The sequence below is a fragment of the Hyla sarda genome, chromosome 4 (genome assembly GCF_029499605.1).
Source record: "Hyla sarda isolate aHylSar1 chromosome 4, aHylSar1.hap1, whole genome shotgun sequence".
Lineage (NCBI taxonomy): Eukaryota > Metazoa > Chordata > Amphibia > Anura > Hylidae > Hyla > Hyla sarda.
The window spans coordinates 222,275,331-222,298,162 of record NC_079192.1 but is presented as its reverse complement, the minus strand read 5'-3'; the positions used below and the strand labels follow the sequence as shown (position 1 = coordinate 222,298,162).

At 38.9% G+C, this 22,832-nt stretch overlaps 1 protein-coding gene across 1 annotated transcript in view; it reads left to right on the top strand.

The window, feature by feature from the left end:
• Positions 1–8,517: 8,517 nt before the first annotated feature.
• The window catches only part of MUC19 (mucin 19, oligomeric), a 199,886-nt gene continuing 185,571 nt past the window's right edge, over positions 8,518–22,832 (top strand). Inside the window, exons 1-8 of the mRNA XM_056569863.1 lie at positions 8,518–8,607; positions 8,691–10,551; positions 10,681–10,719; positions 10,895–11,123; positions 12,921–13,038; positions 13,895–13,955; positions 16,721–16,815; positions 21,349–21,565. Of these exons, the coding sequence (XP_056425838.1) occupies positions 8,518–8,607; positions 8,691–10,551; positions 10,681–10,719; positions 10,895–11,123; positions 12,921–13,038; positions 13,895–13,955; positions 16,721–16,815; positions 21,349–21,565 (2,710 nt within the window). The remainder of the gene's footprint in view (positions 8,608–8,690; positions 10,552–10,680; positions 10,720–10,894; positions 11,124–12,920; positions 13,039–13,894; positions 13,956–16,720; positions 16,816–21,348; positions 21,566–22,832) is intronic.

The window sequence follows — 22,832 nt, the reverse complement described above, 5'->3', positions numbered from 1 at the left end:
GCTAATAAGTACTGAAAGGATTAAGACTTTTTTAATAGAAGTAATTTACAAATATGTTTAACTTTCTGGCACCAGTTGATTTAAAAGAAAAAAGGTTTTCACCGGAGTACCCCTTTAAGTTCTAAGCAGAAATCCTTTGAACCTTCAAACTGATGTATATGCTCCCAATGTATACTCCTTGTAAACGGCTGTAAAAAATAAATAAATAGTGTGTGGTATAATTTGTGTGTTAGTCCTCTGTATAGGAAAGCTCAAGCTGCTGTGCTATCCTATACAACTAAAAATCATTGTTGCCCATATCAACAAGTTGCTGCTTAGAGAGCGCTTTAACCCCTTCGGGACTCAGCCTATTTTCACCTTAAGGACTCAGCGTTTTTCCGCTTTTGCATTTTCATTTTTTCCTCATCACCTTCTAAAAATCATAACGCTTTCAATTTTACACATAAAATTCCATATGATGGCTTATTTTTTGCGCCACCAATTCTACTTTGCAGTGAAATTAGTCATTTTACCCAAAAATCCATGGCAAAATGGAAAAGAAATTAATTGTGCGACAAAATTGAAGAAAAAATTTCATTTTGTAACTTTTGGTGGTCTCCGTTTCTATGTTAAAAATTGTCATCTTCTAACCCCTATAACTTTTTATTTTTCCGCATACGGGCCGGTATGAGGGCTAATTTTTTGCGCCGTGTTCTGAAGTTTTTATCGGTACCATTTTTGTATTGTTCAGACTTTTTGATCGCTTTTTATTCATTTTTTCATTATATAAAAAGTGACCAAAAATACGCTATTTTGGATTTTTTTTTGCGCGTACGCCATTGACCGTGCGATTTAATTAATGATATATTTTTATAGTTCGGACATTTCCGCACGCGGCGATACCACATATGTTTATTTTTATTTACACAGTTTTATTTTTTATGGGAAAAGGGGGGTGATTCAAACTTTTATTAGGGAAGGGGTTAAATTACCTTTGTTAACTTTTTTTTTCACTTTTTTTTTTGCAGTGTTATAGCTCACATAGGGACCTATAACACTGCACACACTGATCTCTTAAGCTGACCCCTGGAAAGCCATAGCTTCGCATGGATCAGTGAGATAGGGGCTCGATTGCTCAAGCCTGTAGTTCAGGCTTGGAGCAATCAAACCCCGATCAGATGCCGCGGACACAGGTAAGGAGACTTTTTTAATAGAAGTAATTTACAAATCTGTTTAACTTTCTGGAGCCAGTTGATATATATATATATATATATGTGTGTGTGTGTGTATATATATATATATATATATATATATATATATACATATAAAGTTTTTTCCTGGTTAACCCCTTTACGAACTGAAAGAATGACATGAACAATAACAACATTTTTTTTAAACCCTGCTGACTATATAATTGTTTGTGTCCCTTTTATTTGTAAAGGTTCTGATTCTTATGAGCAAATAGGAAAGCACGTGTGTATCACAAAACATGTGTCACGTGTGTGTCATAATATACAGTGTGAAGAAAACATAAAATACGTTAGAAAACATAATACCTAAGCGCAGACTGCCACAACAAATTTATCCAAATTTTTTGCAGTTAGGGCCACCTTCTTCATTTCCTTTTTTCCATTCAATTAATTATTTTTTATACACAAAGAAGACACGTTCAGCACTACCTTGCGCCTTTCTCAGGTTCACAAAGATAACTAAGCTGAACACATATGTATGGCATCATAAATAAATTATTTATTTATGATGGCTCGTTCATTGACTATATGACAAAGCTTACTTTGCAGAAAAATATTTGCTTTTTAATTCTTCAATAGACAATCTTTAGACATGGCTACCAAACAGAGGTGTAACTTGCAGCTTCTGGGCCCCGATGCTAAATCTGCAACAGGGTCCCATATGCAAATTACAATACTGGTCCCTTATGGAGAAGATGTACTTTGGGGCCCCCCTAGGCATCAGGGCTCCGGTGTGACTACTACCTTTATAGCTACGCCCCTGCTACCAAAATTTTGTATGGTGTAAATAATATTGCACATGATTATTATATTTTTGTCTGTAAACTAGATAATGTTAAATCACTACACTGCTAAATGGCGATCCCACTGCAAATAAGAGATTAACTTGAGTAATTTTTTTTTAACAGGAAAGAAAAACGAGCATGATCATGGTGATAAATCAGGTATGTTTTTTGTTATGTCCACAAGTCACCATTTCTAATAAATACTGCTCAAAATGCTTACTGAATGTGAGACACAATGCAAGATTTATCAAAACCAGTGAGAGGGAAAAGTGATGCTGGCTATAGTAACCAATCATATTTCACGTCTAGATATCAGAAGCTCTTATTTTTGTATCATTGCCTATAGCTTTTGTAGAGAAGATATCACCACTGATAAAATGTTTTACATTTCTATACCCATGCCCTTCTGGTTACCCCTGTCATTGTGAAATTAAGGAAAAGCATGCTACAGCAACATGGCTTCTGTCATCTCTTCCTTCTGATCTCAGAGTTTGTATGTTTATGTACAGTGCATTCAGAATGTTTTTAGTCACTTGATGTTGCGACCTTGTGCTAAAATCTAGTTTCTCCATCATTCTCCTCTTGATGCAATTTTTGCAAATTTACTAAAAAAGAAAAACTTACATTTCACATGGACATAAGTATTCAGACCCTTTATTATGATGCTGGACATTTAACTCTGGGGACTGTTAATTTCTCTTCTTTGATCATCTTTGAAATGTTTTTACGTCTTGATTAGAGTCCCCTGTGGTAAATTCAGCTGATTGGACATGATTTGTAAAGACACATCCCTGTATATATGTGTATGTATATATATATATATATATATATATATATATATATATATATATACAGTGGTCCCTCAACATACGATGGTAATCCGTTTCAAATGGACCATCGTTTGTTGAAACCATCGTATGTTGAGGGATCCGTGCAATGTAAATAGGACAGTGGTGTACAACACCCAGCATGCTGGAGGTCCGCAGGTTGACGACCACAGGGATAGAAAGTTGTACTCACATGTCCCCGCCGCTCCGGACATGTGAGTACAACTTTCTATCCGGACCATCGCTGTCGCCGCGTCCCCGTGGTGTCCCCAACGCTCCGGCAAGGCCTCTGCTTCCCCGGCATCCTCGCTCTACGTCGCCACCATCACGTTGCTACGCACGCCGCTACTATTGGATGACGGGACGGTTTGCGCAGCGACATGATGACGACAAGGGAGAGTGCCGACCATGCAGGGGATCCTGAAGAGGACGCCCCAGAGCCCCGAGGACAGGTAAGCGATCGTCGGCGGACCACACGGGGCATCGTAAACGGCTATCCGGTGGCAGCTGAAGCAGTCTGCGCTGCTGGATAGCCGTTTATGCGATGGCCCCGACATACAAAAGTATTGTATGTTGATGTTGCCTTCAACATGCGATGGCCTCCGAGAGGCCATCGTATGTTGAAATGATCGTATGTCTGGGCCATCGTAGGTCCGGGGGTCACTGTATATATATATATGTAAAGCTCAGAAACAGTATTTGTTAGGTAGCTGGATGCCCGACAAAGGCCCCCAGGCCAGCTATGGTTAGATAACTATTAAGCTGTGCCAAATGTAGAGTAGTGTATATCACGAAATGTATCAATTAACTTAATTTATACATTACAGAAATCAGGCCTTATCAAATAGATAAGCAAATGGAGAGTTTATCCTATCATTGTAATGTCAAGCCATAACCTGTATAGAAGATGTTGACTTTTTCATAATGTATGTGTAAACTTTACGGATTCTGGTTCTCATGAAAAAAAAAAAGTAAGCCCATGTGTGTGTGAGTGCACGCGCACACGTGTATATATATATATATATATATATATATGTATGTGTTTATATCACCCCAACTGCTAGGATGGGTAACATGGTGAAATCTTTAGAGCTATTCTGCTGAGCTCTAATTTAGTAGTATTGCCCCTGGATTTTAATGCAATGGCAGGTAGATTGGTAGTGTGACCTGGCATTCCCCCCACTCCAGTATAGGTCTTGTCCCCAGGTGGAATCTTAGCTTAATTGTTCCATGGTAAAAAGTCTGCAGAGAGTAGAGGCTCAGAGTCTGGGAACCACAGAATCCTGTCACGTATCGACTCAATTGTTGTGCTGTATTAAAATTGCGGAAAAATTGTGGCAGTCTTTTTTTTACCATTACTGTGGTGTATGTAAGTCTACACAGTATGTAAAGAAACAAACATATTTTTTACAGCCACATAAATAGATGAAAATTAGGAAAATATACTATTATTTTTTTACACATTGTGTGAACAGACAACTACTACCTTACATAAAGCACATCAAAGGAGATATTTCATGCCCCCCGCACGAAGTGGCGGCCTACAAGTCCCCTCCACATATCTCTGTGGTAGAGCGATTTGGATATCTTTTGCTTTCTAATTTGAATCTCCCCCTGCGATCTAAAACATATCCTATATCCTGCAGATAGGGGATATGTGTTAGGGCATTATATATTTTCTTCATTGTTAAAGATACAGATACAATTTTTCAGCGATTTTGCACCTTACAAAACCTAAGTCTCATACTTTGTAGGTGAATACTCCTGGACAGGAGTATTAAACAGTTGCAGTCTGTTGCCTTAGTGTGGAGAACTATGTGCCACATAACAAGTCCTCCAGAGGGCCAGGGTATGTCCATGATGGCTGACCACTGTTACCTAAACCTTTTGTTCTTCCCATAGTTTGCTCCACCAGTTTGTGGGGCTACACAGCCACCTGTATATGAACGCACAAGCACCTCCCTTTTTTGGGAGTTACCACTTGCCCACCCTCGGCCACTGATACTCCTCCAACATTGATCCCTGACTGCTATAGGGCTAACACAGTTTATGTCCGAGTCCAGCAACTGAGATGCCACCTTTCCAAGAGTGCAACATTAACTTTACCATACATAACAACACACATGGAATTGGCACCATTTAGCATAGCAGCAGGTCTTATGGACACAGATATTTCATCAAGATCACCCAAAATACTTTGCAACTAGCAAGATCACAGGTTAGGCAATAATGACTTGCATACAGCTCCCAATTAGGAGGCAGTGTAAGGGTGGGATAGAGGCACCAGATTCAGTGTCAGGGTGTTTTAGACCCCAGACACAGACAGAGCCATCCCTATACTACAGCATTACAGCAGCTGCAGGCTCATGGGTGATAAGAAGAAGATCTGTAAGGGATAGTCTGACTGACATAAATCGCCACCAGAGGAATGTTCACCACCACCTAAACACCCGTGTTGATTCGTACCTGAACTCAGCACTGGCAACATCAACCCAGACCACATGGGCTTCTGGGTCACCAGATTAGACAATTGGCCAGAACTTGTCCAGTTTGCCATAGGTGTTCTGTCTTGCCCACCCTAAAATGATGCATAAGAGAGACTATTCACCGTGACAGGTGGTGATATAACCCCTAAGCGAACATGTTTGTCTGCTAACAATGTGGAAAAACTTAACTTTGTTAAAGTGTATCAGGCATGGATCATTGAGGAATTTAAAACCCCTTTGTCTTAGACTACCAATTAGATAGTAGTCCCACAACTGTCTCTGCTGTTTACTGGCTACTACTACTATCACCAGTTCACCACCTTTGAAGTTTATTTGTTATAACTACCACCATTCTAGCACATCTGCTGTCCACTCAGTACATCTATAACCAGTTCACCATCCCTGCTGTCCACTGGCAACATCTACCATCAGTCCACCACCCCTGCTACCGTCCACTACTATCAGGTCTATGTAAGCAAAAATCCCCAATCCTCTACTTTGTGTTACACTGTACTGCTGCAGCTACTTCTACCAGGCCTATACAACCTCAGGAACATTTTATGGGTTTGCATTTGTAAAAAATCCATTGCTTTTTTCACTTGGCAGATGCAAAACCTGTCGCTACTTCCAAAACGGAATACTTTTTGGAATGCTAAATGTGAAAAGCATAGCATTCTGTTTTAAAACAAGCTGGTAGTTATCATGGGTTACTAGTACATGTCGCTGTAACTTAACCTAAAACCCAGTTTAAAAGGACTTGGATACATTCCTAGCAGGGTTATACAGTGTTTAAGTGATTATAGGCAGTTTTATACACACATTTTAGGTTTCTGTGAGCATTTTGAAAATAGTTGTCGAAGCTGCCGAAGAATTCTTACACAGATTCTTATATTAGCTTGCACTATTGATCTGTGCAAAGTGTGTTTAAATGACAGTGCTCATTCAATAGCTGTAACATATTAATTCTACCATATTTATATTCTAACAGATGAATACAGCAGACTGGAAAAACAAAATGGCAATGAAAGAGGCAGTACAGAAAAAAACCAAGATGCTGAAGAATATGGATTTGAGAAAACAATTGATAATCTTTTTGGTCTACAAGAAAGATATGGAGGTCAAAATGAGGCTGCAAATCGCGTTACAGCAGGTTATGGAAAGGAATATGATTTAATGTATGGAAAGGAATATGACCTAACTGGTCAACAACAAGGATATGACAATCAAAACAAGGGGCAAGGTGGATATGGAGGTCAATATAATGCCCAGGTTGATGAAAATGGAGCAGAGTTTGACCTCCAAATTGGTCAAGAAGGATATGACATTAACACTGAGGCCCAAGTTGATGCAGGAGGAGGATATAACACACTATATGACTTCCCAACTGGTCAACAAGAATATGACATTCAAAATGAGGGGACAGGGGGATATAAAGGTCAGTATAATGCCCAGATTGATGAAAATGGAGGAGAGTTCTACCTCCAAATTGGTCAAGAAGGATATGACAATACAAATAAGGCCCAAGTTGATGCAGGAGGAGGACATGCCACACAATATGACTTCCAAACTAATTTACAACAAGGATATGACTATCCAAATGAGGTGCAAGGTGGATATGAAGATCAATATAATGCCCAGGTTGATGAAAATGGAGCAGAGTTTGACCTCCAAATTGGTCAAGAAGGATATGACATTAACACTGAGGCCCAAGTTGATGCAGGAGGAGGATATAACACACTATATGACTTCCCAACTGGTCAACAAGAATATGACATTCAAAATGAGGGGACAGGGGGATATAAAGGTCAGTATAATGCCCAGATTGATGAAAATGGAGGAGAGTTCTACCTCCAAATTGGTCAAGAAGGATATGACAATACAAATAAGGCCCAAGTTGATGCAGGAGGAGGACATGCCACACAATATGACTTCCAAAATAATTTACAACAAGGATATGACTATCCAAATGAGGTGCAAGGTGGATATGAAGATCAATATAATGCCCAGGTTGATGAAAATGGAGCAAAGTTTGACCTCCAAATTGGTCCAGAAGGATATGACATTAACACTGAGGCCCAAGTTGATGCAGGAGGAGGATATAACACACTATATGACTTCCCAACTGGTCAACAAGAATATGACATTCAAAATGAGGGGACAGGGGGATATAAAGGTCAGTATAATGCCCAGATTGATGAAAATGGAGGAGAGTTCTACCTCCAAATTGGTCAAGAAGGATATGACAATACAAATAAGGCCCAAGTTGATGCAGGAGGAGGACATGCCACACAATATGACTTCCAAAATAATTTACAACAAGGATATGACTATCCAAATGAGGTGCAAGGTGGATATGAAGATCAATATAATGCCCAGGTTGATGAAAATGGAGCAGAGTTTGACCTCCAAATTGGTCAAGAAGGAAATGACATTAACACTGAGGCCCAAGTTGATGCAGGAGGAGGATATAACACACTATATGACTTCCCAACTGGTCAACAAGAATATGACATTCAAAATGAGGGGACAGGGGGATATAAAGGTCAGTATAATGCCCAGATTGATGAAAATGGAGGAGAGTTCTACCTCCAAATTGGTCAAGAAGGATATGACAATACAAATAAGGCCCAAGTTGATGCAGGAGGAGGACATGCCACACAATATGACTTCCAAACTAATTTACAACAAGGATATGACTATCCAAATGAGGTGCAAGGTGGATATGAAGATCAATATAATGCCCAGGTTGATGAAAATGGAGCAGAGTTTGACCTCCAAATTGGTCCAGAAGGATATGACATTAACACTGAGGCCCAAGTTGATGCAGGAGGAGGATATAACACACTATATGACTTCCCAACTGGTCAACAAGAATATGACATTCAAAATGAGGGGACAGGGGGATATAAAGGTCAGTATAATGCCCAGATTGATGAAAATGGAGGAGAGTTCTACCTCCAAATTGGTCAAGAAGGATATGACAATACAAATAAGGCCCAAGTTGATGCAGGAGGAGGACATGCCACACAATATGACTTCCAAACTAATTTACAACAAGGATATGACTATCCAAATGAGGTGCAAGGTGGATATGAAGACCAATATAATGCCCAGGTTGATGAAAATGAAGCAGAGTTTGACCTCCAAATTGGTCCAGAAGGATATGACATTAACACTGAGGCCCAAGTTGATGCAGGAGGAGGATATAACACACTATATGACTTCCCAACTGGTCAACAAGAATATGACATTCAAAATGAGGGGACAGGGGGATATAAAGGTCAGTATAATGCCCAGATTGATGAAAATGGAGGAGAGTTCTACCTCCAAATTGGTCAAGAAGGATATGACAATACAAATAAGGCCCAAGTTGATGCAGGAGGTGGACATGCCACACAATATGACTTCCAAAATAATTTACAACAAGGATATGACTATCCAAATGAGGTGCAAGGTGGATATGAAGATCAATATAATGCCCAGGTTGATGAAAATGGAGCAGAGTTTGACCTCCAAATTGGTCAAGAAGGAAATGACATTAACACTGAGGCCCAAGTTGATGCAGGAGGAGGATATAACACACTATATGACTTCCCAACTGGTCAACAAGAATATGACATTCAAAATGAGGGGACAGGGGGATATAAAGGTCAGTATAATGCCCAGATTGATGAAAATGGAGGAGAGTTCTACCTCCAAATTGGTCAAGAAGGATATGACAATACAAATGAGGCCCAAGTTGATGCAGGAGGAGGACATGCCACACAATATGACTTCCAAACTAATTTACAACAAGGATATGACTATCCAAATGAGGTGCAAGGTGGATATGAAGATCAATATAATGCCCAGGTTGATGAAAATGGAGCAGAGTTTGACCTCCAAATTGGTCCAGAAGGATATGACATTAACACTGAGGCCCAAGTTGATGCAGGAGGAGGATATAACACACTATATGACTTCCCAACTGGTCAACAAGAATATGACATTCAAAATGAGGGGACAGGGGGATATAAAGGTCAGTATAATGCCCAGATTGATGAAAATGGAGGAGAGTTCTACCTCCAAATTGGTCAAGAAGGATATGACAATACAAATGAGGCCCAAGTTGATGCAGGAGGAGGACATGCCACACAATATGACTTCCAAAATAATTTACAACAAGGATATGACTATCCAAATGAGGTGCAAGGTGGATATGAAGATCAATATAATGCCCAGGTTGATGAAAATGGAGCAGAGTTTGACCTCCAAATTGGTCAAGAAGGAAATGACATTAACACTGAGGCCCAAGTTGATGCAGGAGGAGGATATAACACACTATATGACTTCCCAACTGGTCAACAAGAATATGACATTCAAAATGAGGGGACAGGGGGATATAAAGGTCAGTATAATGCCCAGATTGATGAAAATGGAGGAGAGTTCTACCTCCAAATTGGTCAAGAAGGATATGACAATACAAATAAGGCCCAAGTTGATGCAGGAGGAGGACATGCCACACAATATGACTTCCAAAATAATTTACAACAAGGATATGACTATCCAAATGAGGTGCAAGGTGGATATGAAGATCAATATAATGCCCAGGTTGATGAAAATGGAGCAGAGTTTGACCTCCAAATTGGTCAAGAAGGAAATGACATTAACACTGAGGCCCAAGTTGATGCAGGAGGAGGATATAACACACTATATGACTTCCCAACTGGTCAACAAGAATATGACATTCAAAATGAGGGGACAGGGGGATATAAAGGTCAGTATAATGCCCAGATTGATGAAAATGGAGGAGAGTTCTACCTCCAAATTGGTCAAGAAGGATATGACAATACAAATGAGGCCCAAGTTGATGCAGGAGGAGGACATGCCACACAATATGACTTCCAAACTAATTTACAACAAGGATATGACTATCCAAATGAGGTGCAAGGTGGATATGGAGGTCAATATAATGCCCAGGTTGATGAAAATGGAGCAGAGTTTGACCTCCAAATTGGTCAAGTAGGATATAACATTAACACTGAGGCCCAAGTTGATGCAGGAGAACAATATGGCACGCAATATGACCAAACTCATCTACAACAAGTATATGACATTAACACTGAGGCCCAAGGTGGATATGGAGGTCAAAATGAGATCCAAGTTGGTCTAGATTCAGGATATGGTAGTCAAGACCAAGGATATGAAAACCCAGATGGCGGATACGATAGTTCATATCTCCAAGGTAATGCAGAGTACAGAATTTATATTTGATATTTCTATCATTAATTTGTTCTAACCGTAACTATTGTTTTTTGTGGGAGTCTTTTAAAATTGTCTGACTTTATTGTCTGTATTTACTTTTTTTTTACAGCACCTACAAAGTCACAACCAGAAGAGACAGAGATGTCTGGTAACTATACACATGCTATTGTTTTCCTATTATTGATATTTGAGAGAACAATGTCATATAATATAGAAACAAAAATCATAACTTGCTGCCATACTTCTTGAAGTAACATTAACAAAGGTGTTTGCATAATAAGAGTTTTTGCACAAAAACTAGTAATTTAAAATTTCCTTTACAGGTAGTTGTGGTACTTGGGGAAAAGGAGCTTATAAAACATTACATGGTCAAGTATTTTATGTAAAGTCCTCAAGCATTGTGGCTCTTTGTTATCACTGTGTTGAGGAAGCTCAAGAATTTAATGTCCAAGCAAAGCGCTATAGTGATGGATCACTAGAAAATATTCATGTGAAATTAGACAGCAGTGAAATTGAAGTTAGCACTGGTGGCATCCAAGTGAACAGCCAACCGTGAGTAAAAATAATTTTCTAACATATCTTTATTATTTGCACAAGGTCGCACAAATTTGTCCAAAAGTAAGGACAATAAAAGGTGACTAACCCAAAGTGCAATTTCTGACACTGTAAATGACAGAGCCCTATCTCTTCTCTAATGTAATGACTACAGTTTGTATAGTAACTCATTTTCTTCTAGCATATGTCCATATCGCCAGTTGTCTCTTAATACAAATGTTTACCTGTCAAATGCCAAATAAGTTGTTGATTCCTCGTCAACACTAAACAATGTTTGCAGTCTAACATGGTGGATGCCACTGCATATTATATTGCACCCCTTGATAATGGTTGTGATTTACCTGTTAGGGGTTATAATGTTCTGGGAATGCAGCTAACAGAAAATGTGGATCCACTATGTCACTAATAGATAGCACCCTGAGACTAGGTTTCCACACAGGTTTTTCTCTGGCATTTTTTTGAAAACTGCCACTGTGGTTTTCGGGCCAAAGCCAGAAGTGGATCCAGAAAGAAGGAGAAGTAAAAGGCTAGGATTCCACTTGTTTTTTTTTCTGGCAGTTTTTGGAAAACTGCCACTGAAGTTTTTGAGCCAAAGTCAGAAGTGGATCCATAAGGGAGGAGAAGTGTAAGTCCTTCCTTTATATGTCCTATTCCGTTTGAATACACTTCTGGCTTTGGCTCAAAAACTGCAGTGGCAGTTTTCCAAAAACTGCCAGAAAAAAAAAACAAATGGAATCCTAGCCTAAGTCCTTCCTTTATATTTCCCATTCCTTCTGAATACAATTATGGCTTTGGCTCAAAAACTGCAGCTTTCCCAAAAAAATGCCAGAAAAAAACCTGTGTGGAAACCTAGCCTTACAGAACTGTTGTGCTACAATGTACACAAAAGCATGTTACGCACATAGTACTGCATGCATCACTACATACTACATTCAAATGTGATGCAGGCAGTGATGCTCACTACATTCTCCAGGCTGGATGCCCTTGGGGAATGTTGTCTATTTAGGGCATATTGGTTTACGTTTCTTGTCTTAACCTGCATCAACTGAGAGGAAATAAAGTTCTAAAGTTACTAATACCCCTTCCATTCATTTACATCTCCCTTTCCCCACACTTTGTCCTTTCTTAACCAAACTAAGTAACTATGTAGAGAGGAGTCAGCATAGCAGAAATCTTTAGTTCTTTGTTGCAACTATTACCCCTATAACTCTTTATACAACTATATGTACTCTATAATACTGTATTAAATGGATTGCCCAACAACAAAACCTATTTTCAACTGTCTAGTAAATGAACATATATTGGTAAATAGAGTTATTATACTACCTTTTTGTTGTCCTATCTTGTGTACATCCTGTAAGAGACTTTTTCTTCCTGTGTACAGGAGACTCTAGCCAACTATTTCTCCCTCCCAATATGCTTTCTTCACTATAACCGCTCCCACATAGTGGGAGGGAGATAGAGTTGGTTGAATTCCTGGCTAGAGTGTCCTGTACCCTGGAACAGCAAGTCCATTACAAAATTTACACCAAACAGGACCTAGGGTTGAAGACAAAATTTTTGCATCAAAAGCATAAGAAAAACATGAAAGACCACAGAAAGTTAGTAAAATAACTTTATTTGCCATTATATGTTCAATTATTAGACAGTTGAAAATAGAGTTTCACTGTCAGACAACCACTTTAAAATTGCATGCTTTCGGGATATAAACTTTTGTAAGTACTATTATAAAAAAAAACTGTTTTTAAAACTTTATAGTTACATCTTTGTACTATTGTTTTTATTTTAACGCAGCGTTACTATACCTTATATGAACAAGAATTTCCGCATCCACAAATGTGGCATGTATACAAAGATTACCAGTAATAGGAATGTAATAACTGTAACGTTCAATTTGGACTTAGGAGTTGATGTAAGTATTTTCATGCTTGACTAAATGAGTAAAGTTGCATAGTTTAGTTGCTACGTACAATTTATATATATTGCCATTTTAGCTATTATAAAAATTGGATATTATTTCATGATCATTTAAAAACTGTATATAAATGTTTCAGGTAGCTTTCTTGCTTTTGGACAACATCATATATTACTTAAATTTTTTAGGCCTAAACAGGCTTACCTAGTTTACTTGACATACCCAATACAGTTTTGTATGGGTTAAATTTAAAGGGATTGTCCTGCCATCAACCTGCCAACAACACTTATCCAGGAGGTCAGGCCTCCACTGATCAAACAATGATTGCCTATCCTAGGTCTTGGATTACATATGTCCAGTGTCAAGCATCTGTAGGGAAACTAATGTTAGAACTGATCACATTCATTTGAATTGAATTGTTCACATTTTTCCAGTGTCTCAGTTTGGAAGCCAAATAGTTGAACTTGCAGGACTGGCACCGGACAGGGGAACGCATCTTGCTACGTTCCCCATCTGGCTTTCAGAAACTGGATGCTACACAACTGATGACCATTGATGCACATTGCTATCAGTTGTGGCTTCAGTTGCATCAAGATTTAGGCTGAGTTCCTGACATATGTAATCCTTGCCTAAGATGACATTGTGTATATTACTGCTTTAGGGCATATTCACACAATATCCTGTGCCTATTTTATGTGCAGGATTTGAAGATGTGCTAAGTCATTTAGTCTAAAATCTGCAGCTTCAAATCCTGTGCATCAAACGTGCAGGATACCGTATGTGTGAATACACTCTCAATGTATGAAAAATAAGTTGGAGTGAGGGTAAATAATATTTCGTCATTTATCTTTAGATTAATCTTGAGAAGAGTTATAAAACTTGCGGACTCTGTGGAGATTCTAATTTTATTTCAGGTAAATCAATCTATCCATGAATAATTTGATATGTTTTAATTTGATGTGAAATACAGTTTATTCTTGAGATGAATATAGCTTATGGAAAAGCTATACATTGGCATGCATAGGATTTTTCTTTTTTACTTACAGTGAATAGATCATATTGGTGAAGATGTTAGTAAGTACAAATGAGATGTGTGCTTCAAATACACTCATAAAAAATTAATAAATAAAGAAAAAAGAGAGAAATTTTGGATTACTGCTAAATTTGGCACGCAGTTATGTCTTAGGCAGATATGTAAATGATTACAGTTGTAGTTCGATTAGATGAAGGATTAGATCTTGTCTCAGGAGGGTGTAAAATTCCCCCCCCCCCCCCCCCCCCACGCTGACCTTTAAAAAGATTCCTAGAAGCTAATTTTGGGTAATGTACCACTTGGTCAGAAATCATTGACTACTAGACATGCATTTCGACACAATGAACACATTTTGTCCACTTGACAGGTTTTAAGAAAAGACACATCATTAGACTGCGAGAAGCAGGATAGTTGTTTCCATAAGTGGTCTGCCATATGCCTGTATGCCTCCATGGCCAACTATATCACATCTTGTATCCAGGCTAGAGTTGTCCCCAATAAACCTCATCACTTACATATGCCATCATTACATTCACACATAGAAAGTTTCCTTTGATTCTAAAAACTTTTTCCTGGCGCATTTGTTGGTAAGTAGAAAATAATGAGGAAAGAACTCTAACTACATGCACAGGATTATTGCTCTGATGCAAATGCATTAGGTCATAGTGCTATATTACACAATTGAATTCTTGGAGGGTCCAATTAGAAAAAAAAAAACTGAATTGAAAATAATGGCCCTATGGGGAAACGACAAAGAAACAAAAATGCTTATATATATTACTCACTAGGTCATGCAGATGCTTTACATGTATTGTTTAGTGTCTAGCTTCTGTATTTGGCTCACAAGTGCCTCCGTTCTACTAATCACTTATTTTGACATCCACTGCTCAGGAAGGGGCCTGTCTGAGGCAAGGGCTGAGCTTGCCCACCCTCACCATGCAATCACTTCCTCCCTGAGTCTGCTGAGCTTGTTTTTTTTGTCCACTACAGGCTGCTCCGTAATCCCTTTCTTTCTGTTTTTATGCTGCAGTCAGATAAGAAAGGAGTGAGCACAGAGTAGTGCTGGTCCCACCCTTACTTACTGTGCTTCAGGTGGGACAAATATGATCTTGCACCAAGACAGGATTATGTTCTGTATAGTATGGGGACCCCTAATGGTCTGTTTTTTAAAAGCCATATTTTCCATAAAAAGGAGATTAATTAAAAAAAATATATATTAGAAAGGTTAACGTCTTGATGTACAACATATAAAAAGTTCTGACAGTGCCCATTTAAATTAAAAACTCCAGCGGTAAATTGCATGCAGTTTCCATCATAGGATATTTTTTTACAATTCACAGTATAGTACATTGTAAACTGTCTTACTTGTCTAATTCATATTATGGAATCTCCTGCAATACATTGCAACACTTCACGTGAAATAAGATGCTGTTGAGCTACAGCTTGATATAAACAAGCTGCCATGTCAGGACACAGGGGCAAATGTACGCCCTGCACCCCCTCCTGGTCTATGATGTGTGCTCAGAAGCTAAGCCAGGACCCATGGCTAAAGCCGTACATCACCACTCAGGGTAGTGTCCGGCATTAACCCTTTAGACATTGGGATCAGAGTTGATTGCTTCACCTAAATGTGGTAAAATCCATTGCTGTTCAGGGCCACCACGGCAAAATTGTAGGGTTCCCATCTACTCAGACGATGGGAGAAGGGTCCCGACCTGTCTCCGGCCCGTCTGATTGGTGCACCAATAGTGCAGGCAGTCTCAGCAGCAATTTAAAGGGGTACTCTGGTGGAAAACATTTTTTTTTATTCAAATCAACTGGTGCCAGAAAGTTAAACAGATTTGTAAATTACTTCTGTTAATAAAATCTTAATCCTTCCAGTACTTATCAGCTGCTGTATACTACTCGTCCATGTCAGGAACTGTCTGGAGCAGGATAGGTTTGCTATGGGGATTTGCTTATACTCTGGACAGTTCCTGATACAGACAGAGGTGTCAACAGAGAGCACTGTGGTCTGACAGAAAAGATCAACCCAACTTCCTCTCTAGTATACAGCAACTAATAAGTACTGGAAGGATTAAGATTTTTTAATAGCAGTAATTTACAAATCTGTTTAACTTTCTGGAGCCAAATGATCTAAAAACAAATGTTTTCCACCAGAATACCCCTTTAATCACATGGTCAATGGCATAAACATGAAAAATAGAATTGCGTACATGTATATCCTTGCCATCGGGGACTTAAAGCAACAGGGAGTAAATGTACACCCTGGATCATTAAGTGACTAAGAAATAAGCACAGGAGCTGCTTGCTTCATAGGTGGTTATGGACTACTACTATCAGTTGCCAGGACATCACCAATAATAACTGGCAGAGGTGCCATTTAACCTTTATACACTGTGATCAATCAAAAGCATTAATAGTGCATGTAGCTCTGTGGTGCTTAGTGGACTCCTGTAAAATATGTCTGATGTTTATATATTCTTTAACAAATATACCAAGAGAAAAGTAAAGACTAACTGCTGTTTGATCCTTCTTTGCCTTTCCTTATTAGCACATTATAACACTGCACTTTCATTTGTCAAGCATAGCATTTTATAATTTGCAAATTTTATATAATTACCATTTGGTGCTTTATCGATTTAGATGATGGTTGGGAAGCCTTCTTTGAGAAAAATATTATTGAATTTGAAGGAGAAACTAAAGTTCCATTAAATCCTCCTCCTTATGAAGCAACAGTGGTAAGTATGACAATCATAGCATTACACAATCCATTATTTAGTTTTATATTTTGCTAATTTTGTCAATGTTAGCAACATTTCTCATTGAACAATGGGATTTTATATGTATTTGTGACATGTAACAAAAGTAAATTTACAGTTGCAGCCAAAAGTTTTGAGACTTTTACAAAGTAACAAAAGTAAATTTACAGTTTCAGCCAAAAGTTTTGGCTTTCACAGTTTTCTGCTTCAGTTTTTATAGTGGCAATTTGCATTAGATTGTCCTGAAGAGTGATCTGATGAATTGCAACAAATTGCAAAGTCATTCTGTGCAATAAAAAATTATCTTAACCTCTTGGGGACGAAAGACGTACATGTACGCCCTTGCTCCCTGGTATTTAAGGACCAAGGGCGTACCTGTACGCTCGTGGGATTTTCGGTCCCCCCCGCGCGCCTGGCGGGGACAGGACTTGGGTGACTGCTGATATCTATCTGTAGCTGTAGGCACCCTGTTTTGGAATCACTGGTGTAGAATACCCCTATGTCCACCCCTATGCAATCCCAAATTTAGTCCTCAAATGCGCATGGCGCTCTCTCATTTCGGAGCCCTGTCGTATTTCAAGGAAACAGTTTAGGGCCACATATGGGGTATTTCCGTACTTGGGAGAAATTGCACTACAAATTTTGGGGAGCTTTTTCTCCTTTTACCTCTTATGAAAAAAAAAATTCTGGGGCTACACCAGCCTGTTAGTGTAAATTATTATTATTATTTTTTTTACACTAACAGGCTGGTGTTGCCCCATACTTTTTATTTTCGCAAGCGTTAAAAGGAAAAAAAGACCCCCAAAATTTGTGACGCAATTTCTCCTGAGTAAGGAAATACCCCATATGTGGGCATAAAATGCTCTGCAGGCACACAACAAGGCTCAGGAGTGAGAGCGCACTATGTACATTCAAGGCCTAAGTTGGTGATTTCCACAGGGGTGGCTGATTTTACAGCGGTTCAGACATAAACGCAAAAAAATAAATACCCATATGTGACCCCATTTTGGAAACTACACCCCTCATGTAATGTAACAAGGGGTATAGTGAGCCTTAACACCCCACAGGTGTTTGAAGAATTTTAATTAAAGTTGGATGGGAAAATGAAAAAAAAATGTTTTTCACTAAAATGCGGGTGTTACCCTAAATTTTTCATTTTCACCAGGGAAAATAGGAAAAATGCCCCCAAAATTTGTAACCCCATTTCTTCTGAGTAAGAACATACCCTACATGTGGATTTAAAGTGCTCTGCGGGTGCACTACAATGCTCAGAAGATAAGGAGCACTTTGTAAACACACATGGCCCCTGAATTCCATTCCAAACAAATTCTCTCTCTAAAAGCTCAATGGTACTCCTCCTCTTCTGAGCATTGTAGTGCACCAGCAGAGCACTTAACATCCACATGGGATATTTCCATACTCAGAAGAAATGGGGTTACAAATTTTGGGGGTAATTTTCTCCTATTACACCTTGTAAAAATGTAAAATTTGGGGGAAAAAATGCATTTTAGTGCAAATTTTTATTTATTTATACATCCAACTTTAACAAAAAGTTGTCAAACACCTGTGAGGTGTTAACACTCACTGTACCCCTTGTTACGTTCATTGAGGGGTGTAGTTTCCAAAATAGTATGCCATGTGGGTTTCTTATTTGCTGTTCTGGCACCATAGGGGCTTCCTAAATGCGACATGCCCCCCAAAAACCATTTCAGCAACATTTTTGTTAGAATAGTTTGCCTGTTTGCCAGAGCATTTTACGTCCTAACACGGGGTATTTACATTCTCAGAAGAGATAGGTTTACAAATTTTGGGGGACATTTCTCCCATTACCCTTTGTAAAAATGGTAAATTTGGGGAAAAAATCAGCACTTTAGTGAAAGAAATATTTTTTTCATTTACACATCCGACTTTAACGAAAAGTGATCAAACACCTGTGGGGTGTTAAGGCTCACTGGACCCCTTGTTACGTGCCTTGAGGGGTGTAGTTTCCAAAATGGTATGCCTAAATGTGAGATGCCCCCCCAAAAACCATTTCAGCAAAATTCACTCTCCAAAATCCCATTGTTGCTTCTTCCCTTCTGAGCCCTCTACTGCGCCCGCCGAACACTTGATTTACACATATGAGGTATTTCCTTACTTGAGAGAAATTGGCTTACAAATTTTGGGGGGATTTTTCTCCTATTACCCCTTGTAAAAATTCAAAAACTGGGTCTACAAGAACACGCGAGTGTAAAAAAATTAAGATTTTGCATTTTGCTATTCCTGTGAAACATCTAAAGGCTTAACACACTTATTGAATGTCATTTTGAATACTTTGAGGGGTACAGTTTTTATAATGGGGTCATTTGTGGGGTATTTCTAATATGAAGGCCCTTCAAATCCACTTCAAAACTGAACTGGTCCCTGAAAAAATCCGATTTTGAAAATTTTGTGAAAAATTGGAAAATTGCTTCTGGACTTTGAAGCCCTCTGATGTCTTCCAAAACTAAAAACATGTCAACTTTATGATCCAAACATAAAGTAGACATATTGTATATGTGAATCAATATATAATTTATTTGGAATGTCTATGTTCCTTACAAGAAGAGAGCTTCAAAGTTAGAAAAATGCAAAATTTTACATTTTTTCTTGACTTTTTTTATTTTTCAGCAAGAAATATGCAAATATTGACAAAAATTTACCACTAACATAAAGTAGAAAATGTCACGAAAAAACAATCTTAGAATAAGAAGGAAAAGAAAAAGCATCCCAGAGTTATTAATGCTTAAAGTGACAGTGGTCAGATGTGCAAAAAACGCTCTTTTACTTAAGGTGAAAATAGGCTTGGTCCTTAAAGGGGTATTCCACCCATAGACATCTTATCCCCTATCCAAAGGATAGGGGATAAGATGTCAGATCACCGCAGTCCCGCTGCTGGGGACCCCTGGGATCCCAGCTGCGGCACCGCGCTATCATTACAGCACAGAGAGAGTTCGCTCTGTGCGTAATGACGGGTGATACAGGGGACGGAGCAGCGTGACGTCATGGCGCCGCCCCTCGTGACATCACGGCCCATCCCCTTAATGCAAATCTATGGGAGGGGGTGTGACAACCGCCACGCCCCCTCCCATAGACTTGTATTGAAAGGGGCGGGCTGTGACATCACAAGGGGCGGATCCGTGATGTAACGATGCTCCGCCCATCTGTCCCCGAACTCGCTCTGTGCTGTAATGATAGCGCAGTGTCGCAGTGGGGATCCCAGGGGTCCCCAGCAGCGGGACCGTGGCGATCTGACATCTTATCCCCTATCCTTTGGATAGGGGATAAGATGTCTAGGGGCGGAATACCCCTTTAAGGGGTTAAAACAGCCAAGGAGAAAAGACAGCAAAGAATTCTGTAAGATTTCCCCTAAATCAACCATTTATGGGATTATCAAGAACTTCAAGGAGAGAGGTTTAATTGCTGTGATGAGGGCTTCAGCGTGCCTAAGAAAGTCCAGAAAGTGGCAGGACTTAATCCTTAAAGGGGTACTCCAGTGGTAAACTTTTTTTTTCAATGAAAGTTAAACAGATTTGTTAATTACTTCTATTAAAAAAATCTTTCTCCTTCCAGTACTTATTAGCAGCTGTATGCTACAGAGGAAATTCATTTTTTTTCTATTTTGTTTTGTCCACAGTGCTCTCTGCTGACACCTCTGTTCGTGTCAGGAACTGTCCAGGATAGCATAGGTTTACTATGAGGATTTTCTCCTGCTCTGGACAGTTCCTGATATGATAATCAGGTGTCAGTAGAGAGCACTATGGACAAGACAAAATATCAATTACAAAGATTTGTAAATTACGTCTATTAAAAAATCAAGCCTTTCAATACTCATCAGCTGCCCTGGAGAAAGTCATGTAGTTTTTTCCAATCTTTTACAGTAACTGCTTATGCCACCTCTGTCCATGTCAGGAACTGCCAAGAGCAGAAGTACGAAGAAATTGGCTCTAGGTGTCTCTATTGCTCTGGAAGTTCCCGGCACAGACAGGGCATCAGGGAGCAATTTGTTGGGTTACAAAGAACTAGTTCTTCTAAGGCATACAGTAGCAGATAAGTACTGCAAGGCTTGAGTTTTTAAATAGGGGTAATTTACAAATGTAAATTTTTAAGTAGGGGTAATTTACAAAATGTTCTATGCCAAATTGATTTTTTGTTGAACACCCCTTTAACTTACTGAAAATTCTCAAAAATGATTGCAGTATCTGGGAACAGAAGAAGTACAGCTCTCTTCCTCAGACAATACTATTATAATGAAAACTACATTTCATAATCCTTTGGTAACTGTGTTTTAGGTGAACTGGCCAGTAAGCTATACAGTAAGTTATTTACATATATGTGCTCTGTTAATTTGAAAACTTTTTTCCCTCGTTTACTTGCTAAATTGCTAGTAAACAAGGCATAGTGTCCAAAAAAGCCTCACCTCGCTTAAAAGTTTGTATTGATGATTTTTGGTGGTTGTAATTATTATTAATATATGAATTAATTGTTTTTCAGTATTGTGCTGGTGTCATGAGACGCAACTTTTTGTCACTAGAACCTGATGATCTGGATAAATATATAAAAATTTGTGCCTATGAATACAGTGAATGTGAAGATTCGGACAAGAGATCATGTGCATGTCCAACATTTACAGAAGTAGCTTTCCTCTGTGGTAATAGTGGCTGTTCAGACTCTTTGAGTGCTTGGAGAACTGATGAAAATGTAGTATGTGGTATGTGCTTTTATTATGTGTAATATATTAAACGTATACATTTACTTTTTTTCTGAACAAAATAAGTTTAGAAATTGACATAAATGTACAGTCATGACCGTAAATGTTGGCACCCCTGAAATTTTTCTAGAAAAGGAAGTATTTCTCACAGAAAAGGATTGCAGTAACACATGTTTTGCTATACACATGTTTATTCCCTTTGTCTGTATTGTAACTAAACCAAAAAAGGGAGGAAAAAAAGCAAATTGGACATAATGTCCCACAAAACTCCAAAAATGAGCTGGACAAAATTATTGGCACCCTTAACTTAATATTTGGTTGCACACCCTTTGGAAAAAATAACCGAAATCAGTCGCTTCCTATAACCATCAATAAGCTTCTTACACCTCTCAGCCAGAATGTTGGACCACTCTTCCTTTGCAAACTGCTCCAGGTCTCTTTTATTGGAAGGGCGCATTTTCCCAACAGCAATTTTAAAGGGGTTATCCAGGGGAATTTTTTTTTTATATTTCAACTGGCTCCAGAAATTTAAACAGATTTGTAAATTTCTTCTATAAAAAAATCTTACTCCTTTCAGTACTTATGAGCTGCTGAAGTTGAGTTGTTATTTTCTGTCTAAGTGTTCTCTGATGACACGTGTCTCGGGAACTGTCCAGAGTAGGAGCAAATCCCCATAGCAAACCTCTTCTACTCTGTGCAGTTCCCGAGACAAGCAGAGATGTCAACAGAGCACTCTTGCCAGACAAAAAAGAACAACTCAACTTTAGCAGCTGATAATTATTGGAAGAAATAAGATTTTTTAATAGAAGTAATTTACAAATCTATTTAACTTTCTGGAGCCAGTTGATACATAAAAAAAAGTTTTTGCCTGGAATACCCCTTTAAGATCTCTCCACAGGTGTTCAATGGGATTTAGATCTGGACTCATTGCTGGCCACTTCAGAACTCTCCAGCGCTTTGTTGCCATCCATTTCTGGGTGCTTTTTGATGTATGATTGGGGTCATTGTCCTGCTGGAAGACCCAAGATCTCAGAAGCCCAAGCTTTCTGACACTGGGCTGTACAGTGTGACCCAAAATCTGTTGGTAATCCTCAGATTTCATGATGCCTTTCAGAAGTGGGGTCCTCCTGGGTCTCCTGCCATAGCTTTTCATTTCATTTAACCCCTTAAGGACTCTGGGTTTTTCCGTTTTTGCACCTTCTTAAAATAACGCTTTAAATTTTGCACCTAAAATTCCATATTATGGCTTTTTTTGTTTGCGCCACCA